Below are 12,682 nucleotides of genomic sequence, written 5' to 3' on the forward strand. Positions count from 1 at the left end.
AGTTTTGAGTAGTTTGGCAGGATATGTGTTTGAAATCAGTGTCCCCCTGCTATCCATGCACTGCCAGTGGAGCAGATTCCTCAGGGGCTGTTGTGTGAGCAGTGGGCAGTAACAAATCACCATGATGGCTTTGCCCTTTCCTAGGGACCCTGTGCAGTTACTGGGAGTCAGGGGTCAGCGTGGCTGGGATCTGGGTCAGAGATGTGGGACGTGCTGCCAGGGGTCAGGGTTGGATTTCAAATCGTGGTTTTCTGAGCAGAGCAAGGCTGCGGTGTTCTCGGCTTCTCCAATCCATTCCCAGCCGTCACACAAGGAGAAGATGAGCCAAAACATGAACTGAGTCCACAGAATTGCAGTCACACGTTTATGGTGAGAACATGTGCATGCATGAAGAAATGAACTGAAGGCATTGGCGCAGTGGGTCCCTGTGGTATTCACATATTCTTTGAACAACAAGAGACACAGTTCCCAACACAAGATCTGAGTGCTTCATACTTGTGCATTATCTGGGTATGACTGAGTGATTTGGAGAACACATATTTATATATCACTTGTGTGCAGATGCAATGCCTTGTGGTAAATTCAGTATTGCTTTCCTTAAGGGCTTTCATAACTGTGCCAGTCACATCAGATAGCCAAATAACCTGGATAGCCTTATGTTTTTTTCCAGTGTGCTAGATCTGCTAAAATGCAAATCATTGCCTCAACACAGCAGAAAGGCCGAAAGAGATCATGTGACTTCAGATGCGAGGCAGATAACTTCAGCCCTTCCCTTTCTCTGCCTGAGATTCAGGAGGCATGGTGACAAAACAGCTTTTCAACACGGAAACAGCACAGCTGGAGGGCTGCAGCCATGAGCTTTCACATCAGGTTGGACAATGAAAACAGCATTTTCCCCTGACTGTTTCTGAAGAGCAGCATTCAAGAAATTTCCTCTCGGAAAGCTGTGTAAGTAGGTGGAGAGCAAGTGCATTGCAGCTCCTGGGCTCCAGAGTCCCAGAGAGAATTGGAGAACCTGTTCTGCAGATCTGCACTCCTCAGGGGTTGCTTTTTTTTAAAAAAAAGAATCTTCTAAAGGTACTCTTGTGCAAAATATCTTGGTATATTCTTGCTGAAGCAGAAAGAAAAAAAGGTAATATCTTTGGGTGGGGTGTATATATAGATATATATTTAGCTCACTTTTAAAGAGCAGTTTGACAAAATGAAAGGTTTATGTGGCATTATTTATTATTTTACCATAAGAAAAATCACTGTGCTTCAAGCTATAGTTTGACCTGGACTAAATCAGTTATCCAGAACTTCTGAGTACAGATGAAATCAAATACCTTTGAGACTACTGTATTTCACGTAATTTTTGTTTTAGGAAAAATAATTTTTATTCTATTTTGAACCTTGTTCTGATGCTTAATTTAAATTTTATGAAAACCATGCTGAAGCATGAATTTAATTTTTGAACTGGCTCAAATTTCAACACATGTTTATTTTGAAGATTTGCTTTTTCAGGATGTCATTAAGACCCTGCTCATTAAGTGCAGGACAGTATGTGATCCAACTCATTAACTGCAGAACAGTATGTGATCCAGCTTTTTGCTTAAAGGGTGTTAACTTTTATGCTCCAGTTGGGTTCAGTTTACTAGAACCAAATTTGCTTCAGAATTTTCAGTTTTCCCCTTGTTGCCTAAAGGAGTTTCCCCCTAGAGGTGTTTAACGTTTCTGGAAAGTGATATGATGGGTTTGCTTATTCTTCAAGGTGAAGAAGAATGTGTACCCCTTTGTCCACTTGTATTTGCCATTCCTCCTCTTTTTAAAACAAAATCTGTCTAAAGTCTTGCTGTACAAGAAAAAATGAGGCTGCTTGCTTTGTTTATTTTCTGTCCCCCAAAAAAACCAAAACAAAAACCAAAAGTAAACGTACCCTTTATTGATTATAAGTAACATGAACTGGATTCTCCCACCATTTTTTTTACAGATTGTCTTTGGGTTTGCATGCAGTTCCTGAGCTCAGGGATTGCTTGAATTATCTACATGTTCACAGCTTTGCTGCTACTCTTGCTTTTATTTCTTTTTGCAGTGCATTTTTTGGCTCAGGAATATGAGTCCACCTTAAAACTTCATCCTATTCTTCATCCTGTTCTCCTCCAGGCTTTGCTGGCTTTCTGGTATCTTACTAACATTTGGCCAATGCTCAAGCCACCACATGCATCCCATTCCCTATTGATTCCTGGCCCCAACACTGAGGTCTGTCAACACGGCCACTTACAGCAATCATTCCATCAGCTCTGTATTGAGCTTAACCTTGCTTCTCTGAGCAGGCAGAGGAAATTATCTGTTAACAAAAAGCCTTTCTCAGTTCTGTCTTTCACCTCTTTATAATCACTGAAAATCACTTATCAGAAACGTTAGATTGTTCCATGCATACAAAATGATGGAGACTTATCACATATTGATTTGTTTGTTTGATGTTGTCATATCAGCCCCTTGGCAGATCAAATTAGATGTTGGTCTCAAAATTACAGCTCCAATGCCATAGCCAGGTTCCATTTCACTCTGCTAGTTGACTGTGACTGCTTCATCCTATTTTCTGCAGGGTGGATCTTTTAGCTAATGAGATTTGCAACTCATCTCCAGATTCTCATCCTTGACAATTCCAACAAGACAGTTTTGGAGACCTGTTCTTCTGTAGGTTCTGACCTGAGTATTGTGATTTAATGTCTGGATTCTCTTCTCTAGGGTATTTTAGTCTTTGCAGCTTCATTCCCTCAGCAATGAACAGAAGCAAATCCATCACAAAAGCATATTATGTCATTTCTTCATTCTCCGCAGTCCTAGTTTCCAAAGGAAAACAGTTCTAAAGGAAATCTGTGAGTCACAGTAAAATAAAAACTTATACAAAATAGCATCAATGGAAAGCCTCTGTCATTAGAAGCATCCATCCATCCATCTGATCTTTATGCAGAAAACTGTCTCTATCTTATCACCTCTCCATGTACATGTACCTCCTAAGACATGTTTTGGGAGGAGATCATAGCTACCTCTTCAAAAACGTGATTGAGAAAAGGGGTGAGTAGTGAAAGGAGGCAAATTGCTGGAGAGAACTGTTGAAACAACTTCTAGGGGAAGTAGCATAATTATGGAAGCCCCATCCCAACAAAAATAAAAGGAGGAGCCTTTCATTTTTGTTTATCAAAGGTAAGAAACAAATGAAAAGACAGTAGAGTAAGAACTTAAATCCTAGTGGCTCATATTCATATGGCTCCCATATCCTCAGGTTTAACCTAGTTTACACATTCTGCCAGGAGCACAGCTCAAATAATTTTAAAAGCTAAGGTGTGCTTTAAAGGATGGCTCTCTGCCCAAAGACCCTGCCATCTGATTTCATTGAAAGTCAGCTATAAATCTTTACAGGATTTCCATTTTCCTTGAGGCTGAGGCAGCCTGGTCTTTATGTGACTGACAAACTGGAGGCATGATTGAGTTGGGGCAGCACCTATTACATCCAGACCAAATGATGCTGAGCCATTTTCTCTGTAAATCAGGCTCTCAACAGCTCAGTTCTCAACCCCAGATTTTGGAGCACTTGCTGTGTGTAGCCTTCAGTGACTCCTGTCCAGGAAAGAGCAGCATGTGCCACTCTGGCTTAGCTTTGTGCATGTCCATAGGCATGATTGCAAAGACATTTTATTTTGCTTCAGTGGATGGGTTGTGCTTTTAGTGCCTGTCTATCACAAAACTGACTTTTTTGCTAAACTGACAGAACTCTAGCAATTTTTTTGAATTTTGTCCAAAAGTGGGGCAGATTACTGACTTGTAGAAATTGAACGTCTGCTTTTTAGTCAACATGACAGATTCTCTCTTAAAGGTAAATCAGTGGTATAATATCCAGAATATTAACACAGTGTTATATTTTAAATTCTCCTCCAGCTACCTTGTGTCTCTTGCAATACCTTGGTAAAAAGCCGAGCTTTCCATTTTATCAGCCAACATTTGGGAGGAATTTTGTAATGACAAATGATTCTTCACCAGACACTGCTACACTGTGTGTAGTCAGTAGCTCACAGAAATGACTCTCCTGGCCTGGAGTCTGGGCATGCAGGTTGGCAGTGAGGATGGCTCCATAGCTCCATAGCCACTTGAGAAGTTGTCACAGAAAGACAGTTGAATGTTCACCCTGCCCATTTCAGAATGCAGATATTTGGGACTGAAGGTGGTGATTATTCCCCTGGACTAGCCCTTTGATGGTCAGATTTGGCCTTTTTTAGGAGTTTTAATGACAGGTTATATCTGGGCAAGTTTTCCTCCAAGCTCTGTGTGTATGTTTGAGTCTTCATTTGCTGCTGTCACAATAAAATTTCTGTCCCTATGCCTCTATCTTTTAATTTCTTTCTTCAAGGATGTTCTAGAAGTGCATGAGTTTAGATGTATGTGGAGGAGAGTGGTGATGACTGGGAAGAAAGCTGAAGTAATTGAAAGCAGGTTATGATCACAATTCAGCCCCCCATTTCTTGGGTCAGCCCGTTGCTTCCTGTGGGTTGGAGGGAGTCCTGAGAGGTTTGATGGTTCTGTTTAGGGCTCCCATTGCCTCTTGCTGACCTGCCCTTTAATCAAGAGTCTAAGAACTTAGATTGTAAGGTCTATTTTGCCCTTACTGCCAGTCTTCAGATCACAATTCAAATCATGGCTGGTTGTTTGAGATGGAGTAATGAAGGCTTGAGATTCTCCTAAGAGGGTAAGTGAGGAGATGGTAACCAGGAGAGCAAGAATTTTTCAGAGAGAAGACAAATTTGAGCTATTAGCAATAAAAATGCTGTATTTGATGCTGCCAAAGCCATTGATGGGCTCAAAATTAATGTAAGAATTTTTTTTTTATTTCATGATAGCTCCTTCAGAGGGAAGTAAAGCAGTCCATTGTGTGGGGAAAAACCTTAAAATCCTTATTTCCTGAATTAGTTACTGACTCATAAGGAGTCAGACCCAGCTCAAGTGTACATACCCTTGTTTTATGGGACCCTGAATAAAAGCCCCAGAACTACAAAGAGTTGTGTTATATTAGCATGAGAGGGCAGGATATCATATATAATAATAAATGTTGAAATCTGCACATACAGACTCACAAATGTAAGTGTTTTCTAATTATTGAAATTGAAAATCACCTAGTTATGCATTTATGCTTTTTTTTTTCTTTTGTATCCTTCTTTTTTTTTGATTTCTGCTAGTAAAGCCAAAGGAAAATAGTAGCTAAGCATTCATTTTATGCTGATGAATTTCTTCTTTGTTTTAAAAATCAAGTTAAAAGAAAAGGAATATAAATGAAACAAAAGAACAGATAAAATAATTTTATGTCAGATGTATCCCTGGAGATGGAGAGAGAGGGGTCAGTGTGATCAAATAAGAAATCTTTATCTAAAACAAAGTGCAGTATCTAAGAGCATCAGTGAATATCTTGTTGCTTAGAAATTGATCCATTTTGTATCTCAGAGGAATTGTATTCATTTGAATTTGTTGATTAGAGAGTGTATTGCATTAGCAAGGGATACTATTTAGTGCAGAACTGAGCAAGTGCCAGGAGAAAAACCCAAAAGGCTTCACTTCAAAATATATTTTGTTCATCTCTTTAATGAAACAAAATATTTTCCTTGGATTGTTTTCAGTAGAAATGCAACAGAAAATGGGATGTTTTATTTAAATGAAATCTAATAATGAAGTGATTTGCTATGGTACTGTCTGTCCTGTTCAATTTGGTAGTGGTAACACTGAGCAATTAAATGATAAATGGAGTGGTAAGGCAACTTTTCAAATCAATGGAGTGTTGGGAAGATTGGGTTTTTGTAGCAGTACTATCATTGTAATTTAAAATCTTTAAAATTCTGCAGTTCCAATTTTCAAATCCTAAGAATTAAGAGTAATGTGTCTCCATAGTCCCTTGTCCCTGGTAGTAAGGCTTTAAATAGCTATTCTTCATATAAGAAACCACTGCTGCACATTAATATTAAGCTAACATGTAAGGAGCAAACTGTATTAATTACTAAGTTAATTTCTCTTGACTACAAGAATGACAGTAATCAGATGTGGGGAAAAAAAGCCCTGGTGTGGTCCAGTTTAGGTAGGATGTGCTGTACAATAATTTGTTACGGGCTAAAGGTACTTCAAATTCTGTCTTGTCAAGCACCATTTTTTTTCCCTCCCTATTCTTCCTTCCCAATCTCATCCCTGTTAGGAATACTGGGAAGAGCTCAGGAGCCCAAAGGAGTACAGCCCTCATCCCTGAAGGAACAGCACAGGAAATGTGTATGATGCTAACAGCTGAGAGAAACACGCTTCGCATCAGCAGCGATTAAACGGATGGGCAGCATCATTGGAACCATGGGGTGCAGCAGTTCTGTAGCTGACAGAAAGTCAGAGAATGGTGAGTGTTGCCTTTGTCTTCAGGGCAGGTGGTTGTTCTCTCTCTAACACCAGTAGAGGATTGCAAGATAATGTTCCTCTCCTCCACAACCCCTGCCCAGTCCTGTTGTAAAAATAGGGAAAATTATTTTCTAATTATTTTCTTTTTAAAACTGTACATAGATTTTAGATGCTGGCTGAGGTCAGGAAGCAGCTTTAGGCCACCTCTAGCATTGACAGATTGGGTTGTAAAAGATTCACAGCATCTGGGACAGAAGCTGAATTTCAGAGGTGCCTGTGCTTGCTCTGTCACTGGCAAAGCTTAGAGGGTGGGGATTGAGTGGGACCTTTTATGACTTTTCACACCACAGGATTCCTGGGCAAACTGCCCCAATTTCCCTGCTGTTGTGTGACCCCAATTATGAAACAAGTGTAATAAAGCAGGGCTATTACAATGACTTCAAAATCAGTTTTCTGGCCTACCAAGTGTCTGGCCTGACATTCTCCCTGACAATTAGTGAGGCTGTCAGATGAAAGTCTCCACAGGACCTGGTTAAATGTTTAATTAAACTAATGGATCATCACCCTCCTTTTAATCATACCTCACCTTGGTATGAACTCAGCAGTTTTTGCACAGGCAGGTGTGTTCCAGGATTAACTCAGACCTTTTTTCAGACCTTCTGTGTTCTCTTTCAAGATTTTTCATTAAAGCACAATTTATTGGTCAGCAGAGAGCCACGTTACATGGTACTGTGCATAGTTTAGGACATGATTATGCTGAACAGCTGTGGTTGAAAAGGAAGGCTCTTGGTTATCAAGCCAGGACACAAGACACAGGAAGCTGGTGCCTAAGAAGCAGGAGCACTTAGTCATGGCTACAGGGATCCCAGCTGACTGGTTTGAGAGCAGCCCTCAGCTCTGTGTGTGCCACTACAAAGCAGCATCAGTGCTGTATCACAGTAGTGAAAGTAGAATGGAATCATCCAGAATCCCAGACCTACCTGTAACTGTGAGGCAGCTCTTCCCCTTGGTTTACATGCTGTGCCTACATGTGCCTTGCAAGACCTTAGGGATGTGCTACTTGGGAATATTTCTGTAAAAGCTTGGAGTGGGCATGAGGAGCTGTACTCTTTCTTGGTTAACAACCATCAACACACATTGATGTGGGGTTTAGGATTTTGTATGCTTCCTGGATTGTGTTTTGTCCTCTGCAGCTGCTGGATGGTTTCCTTTCTGCTCTTCAACAGTAGTCAAGTGATGCTGAACCATCATTCTATCTGCAGCCTGAGGCTGTACATTTCTCTAATGCATTAATAACATGAATTTAACAGATATTTGTTGGTGTACAGACCTTCTGCAACCGATAACAATTTAGTTTAGAGATGCAGCTTAGCCTAGTGTGAAAATCATGTTCTGATTCAATCCTGAGAGTAACAGTGCTGTAATAAGTACAATTAAAAAAAAAAAAAAAGACAGGAAACATTCTGTTAGATTTGCAACACTAGGCACAGTGATTGATATGTATCTGTCTTATGTGATAGCAATGGAACTGTGCCATGTTAAGTGCTCTGGACCATTAAGCAACCCAGGGGGCTTTGATGGGAAGTTTAATGGCTCTGATGCTGGAAATCTGTTTCTGTGCTGGTGATTGTGCTTTGCCCCTTAGGTACTCTTCTAAACAGAAATGTCGGTGACAGCCTTGCTGTAATGTGTCAGGCTTTCAGGTCTGTAGTGGTGGGGACTTCCAGAAAGGACAGAAAAGAGAGATTTCAGAGTTTATGTAGGTTCTGAAGGATGCTCTTAGTCATATAAGGATCACATTTCCTTCAGGCAGAAGGATTTTTCTAGGATGTATGCAATATCTACAGGATGGGAGTCTTTCTGGATTTTGCTCTTGTCTAGACTAGAAAATTTTACCATTTTAATGATACTGTATACTCATTAATGGTAAAATAAGCAAACAATATGTTGTTATAGCCTCTGTAAGCATTTTTATAAAAATGTTTCCTTTATGTTATACTCTATTAATAGAATCACTTTCCCATCAATATTTGTCCTTACCTGCATAATTAACAGTAAGAAAAAAAATTCTCACTCAGATTCCACTCATCCTAGTATAGAACATCCTGGTATTTGTGATCAGTTGCAATAATTGACTGGTGTAAACTGTTGTCCCTGTAGTACAGAGCTTTTCTTTACTGTTTTGCAGTGCAAGATAGTGCCCACTCCAGGACCTCCTTCTGCCACCAGATGTTTCTCTGCTTAATAAATTTTTATCTGAGCAGTTAAAGGAATGTGATCTCTTTGTGGCATGAATGAGGCCTGAAGGCAGCAGGCTCTTTCTTCCAGGCTGCAGTCTAGATGATTGTCCTTCAGTGAAGTTTCCAGCAGTTTTCTAGACTGAGACCATGGTAGACACAACTTCTTAAAGTGCTGAGTGGAATGCATATTCAGCACATAGTCAAAAATGGTCTTCTGGCATGTTCCATTGACTTTGGGGTGAGTGTTTTGTTAACCAATCTAGCTAAAGCTGTACCTCATTGCCTTTTGGCTTATCTATTTAAGCAACATATTCTACCCTTCAAAACCATTTGTTAACTTTTTATCCTAGGATTTGAATTTTGCTGCCTTGCTGATGCAGCTCTGCAGGCAAAAACTTTCTGGTAGAAGAGGCTGTTGCAAATACTGTCATTACATCATTGTTCATGTCACAGCTTGCAAAATCAAAGATTTTTACTGCAGCTTGATGTAGAAATACATTGTTGGTAGGGCAAACTGTTCTTCTTTCACCTTTCCAAAACCCCTAGATTGCCCATCAGCTGAACATGATCTGGTTACTGTCTTCAAGACAACTAAATGGGAAAGGTTACTTAGGTGTGAGCCAGTCAGCTGGGATCTGTGTTGGAAGACAGAAACAGTAAAGGCATCATATATTTTTTCAGTCTCACTTTTACTGGTTTCATCTTATTGTTGACTATGCACAATGGACAGAATTTCTCATCTGTTTGCAAAATTCTGCAAAGGCAGTGTGCATATTTTCCTTGTGGATTCCCCTGCATCCATGTGTAGTGCAGTATTTCTGTTTTGACAGTCATCAGAGCTGCAGTCCTCATCCAGAAGTGGTACCGCTTCACCATGGCCCGCCTGGAGATGAGGCGCCGCTACTCCCTCAGTATCTTTCAGTCAATCGAGTATGCTGATGAGCAGGACCAACTGCAGGTTTGTGATCTTCCCTTCTTCCTATCCAAGCAGTTGTGTTGTCCCCAGCACTGTGGCTGCACTAACAAAATGGGTGTGTGGGGATTTCTTTAACCAAGCTGGGTCTTGATTAATAAAACTGTTTTCCTACCTAACACATGAATTAAGTTGTGTGTATTCATACACAGACATACAGAAGAATGTAACTACATGGGCATCAGGACACCATTCTGCCCATACAGCATATCTAGGGTACAATTTCCTGTATAGCAGCTCTGTTAGCCAGGGATTGCAGGTCACTTACAGATCTCTATAGATGATCTTAACTGTCTGTGTGGCAATATATGTGCAGCAGAAATATCAATATCAGTTTCAGCCCAGTGTCAGTATCATTGTCAGCCCAGGCTTCCTTTAGGGTCAATATAGGAAATTTGGAACTTATGGCCTTTGTGTGCCTCCTAGCATCTGTGTCTAAAGTCAGTTCACTGCATTGTAGCAGTTGTTTCTATTGACTGTGAAGGAAATCTAGCAAATAGTCTGGGTGGTGGGCAAGATGAATAACACCTAGAAACAGCAGCAGCACTGAAACAGCCCTGAAACATTTTATGTATTTATGAAATGTTAGTGGTGAATTCATAGTAAAAAAGGAAAGGGACCTGTTTTTGTAGTAGGACAAATTGTGTCATTGTTGCAGGCTGATACTATGGGAATATACAGTAGTGATTTATATCCTCCTAGATGGGAAATTGCAAGTAATAGAGTAAGAAAGATATTAATGCTTGTTGGATCACCTAAACTGATCATTGTGTTTGTTCTTTTCTTTTTCATACTCAGCTATCCAATTTTTTTACATTCATGCTGGATCATTGTACTCATCCTGAAGCAGGTAAAAATAAAAATAAAAGTAATGTGGAGATTGCGTTTGAAAAACTTGATGTGAGGAAAGTTAATTTTCAATGTGATGTTTACAGCCTATGGCATGTGCTGGGGTTGAGGTTTGATATCCTAAATACTGTAACATGAATTTGATCCTCTAAGTATTGACACTGCTCAGTATCTACTTAGTGAGTCAGAGCAGTCAGAAAGTCAGAACAGGTGTCTGTGGTCCTTATGAGAATATTCAGAGGTGTGCAGAGTACTTTCTTATGTGTTACTGCCCTTCTTACAGAATGCAATTTTCATAGCTTTCTGTTCATGTTTTCTTAAACTATGGGATGTGATTATTCAGAAAGATTGTGTTCAATTTGTTTAAAGCAGGTATAATCAAAGAGGTTGCTCTTTCTCCCCCACCACCTCTGGCAGTTCTGGACCCCATTTTAATTTAATTTCTTCTAGATTTCACTGCAACATGTATCAGTATGTGAATGATAAAAAAGGAAATAAATTTAAACTGCTGGAGAAAAATATTTAGAAACCATCTCAATTAAGCTTCAGTTATTCAAGGAATAACCTTTAATTTTTGAAGTATTTTGGGATCTTTGGACATAACTTACTTTTGAGGTCAAGCTCAACAGAAGGACAGACTGAAAGTGATTCCTAAGTCCAGGAAACAAACATGACTTCCCTGAACAAATTCAGAATAGATCTAATCCCAGTGGAGTTAAAAATGAGGCTGTCCCCTTCTTACTGCATTACAAGAGAATGCCCTTTCTCTTTCTAGCCACGGGTTATTCCAATTAAAATTTGCACAAGATACTTTGATAGCAGGAAAAAACCACCATCAAAACCTTAAGTGGTTCAGTGTTCTAATGACAACCAGTAGAAATTGCAATTTTTCTCTCTTAAATACTTTAGAGTGCCTAATGCTCTCTGTGCTCTGCAGAAAAATAAATTACATTTGAGCCTTGCTCCAAAGGCAAGGCAGATGATTCAACAGTCCTCTCTTTGATTTTTTTCCCATTACTGCCATATTCTGTGAAAAAAATATCTGCTTTAGTCATTTAACTTCCTGGGAAGGAATTGGCAAACTTGAAGAAAAACAGATACTGCTCACTTCATCTACTTCTTCATGCTGATGGTGCACCTCTGTTCAGCTTTTCTACCTGAATGGGAAAGAGAACAGTAGTGCTAGGTCTGAGATTCGGCAAAATATTGTTAATCTCTATTTTTATCATAAAATAAAATGGAATTTTACAGCTGCTTGTTGTAGATATGACTTATCCACCTTTATTAACTGTGTCTACTGACAGAAGGAATAAAGGTGAGGTGTCTCAGATGACTTGCTAGGGCTCAGGACATAGCACACTGCTGCATGCATGGGCTGTTCGTGTACAGGTGGAGATCTGAGCCTCACCTGTGCACAGGGAGGGAGATGGAAGGGCCTGTGGGCTGCTCCTCATCATCACTGCACAGGTGACCTGTTTCTTGGTCTGGTAGATATTGGGAATTGCAGATCTCTTAAGGCTGAAACACATGATAAAGTGTATGTGGTTTATAGTAAAGCATCCCTTTGTCTTGCTGGCTTAAAACTTCCATCTTTTAGGACTGACATTGTTAAGGCTTGATAACTGCTCCAAAGGCTTTATTTTTGTCTTGGTTTGTTCCCCCTTTCTAACACTGTGTGTTACAGATACCAGAACCCTAAACAAAAGAGGAAAATTATGGTGTATGTTTAATAAAGAGATGACCAAGGCTGCCTGTGCAAAGGAGCTTAGATTTTTTTTTTTTTTAAATTGCATATAAAATGTGTATTGTGTGGGTTGTGGTTATTTTTTCCAACTGCTGGCTGTATGCATTCTTTGCTTTATGCTCTTGAGTGCTTGCCCCTGGAAGTGACCTTTGCAGCACTCATGCCAGCCTCACTGATGTAAGCAAAATCAGTGCTGAATAGAGGGATCCTTAAAAAACTGCTTCCACTTCTGCTGAATCACCATCTTAAGATGTGAACCAGAGTGAATGTAAACATAACAACCAGAGAAGCTTCAAATTGACTTTGTTATTCTCAGGCACATTCTAAAACCTGCAATTCTCTGGCTTTTTGTCTTTTTCATCAGTGTGTGCTCACTTAAATTAGAGTGATAGCATATGGTTCAAATGCTGTCTCCAAGAAGACAGTAGATAATATTCCTACCAAAGAATAGGTTGCCTGTTCTTCTCAGTATAT

The 12,682-nt window shown here is 39.8% G+C and overlaps 1 protein-coding gene across 2 annotated transcripts in view; it reads left to right on the forward strand.

Moving 5' to 3' along the window:
• PPEF1 (protein phosphatase with EF-hand domain 1) overlaps positions 1-12,682 on the forward strand; it is a 39,257-nt gene that overhangs the window by 3,794 nt on the left and 22,781 nt on the right. Inside the window, exons 1-4 of one of the 2 annotated variants that reach the window (XM_054272096.1) lie at positions 782-948; positions 6,215-6,403; positions 9,473-9,600; positions 10,414-10,465. In XM_054272096.1, the coding sequence (XP_054128071.1) occupies positions 6,340-6,403; positions 9,473-9,600; positions 10,414-10,465 (244 nt within the window). In that variant the 5' untranslated portion in view covers positions 782-948; positions 6,215-6,339. Of the gene's footprint in view, positions 1-781; positions 949-6,214; positions 6,404-9,472; positions 9,601-10,413; positions 10,466-12,682 lie in introns of those variants that run through there. The other variant, XM_054272097.1, reaches the window with a different exon arrangement.

Source organism: Melozone crissalis, unplaced genomic scaffold (genome assembly GCF_028551555.1).
Source record: "Melozone crissalis strain CALT ecotype California unplaced genomic scaffold, PUWL_Pcris_2 ptg000013l_1, whole genome shotgun sequence".
Classification (NCBI taxonomy): domain Eukaryota; kingdom Metazoa; phylum Chordata; class Aves; order Passeriformes; family Passerellidae; genus Melozone; species Melozone crissalis.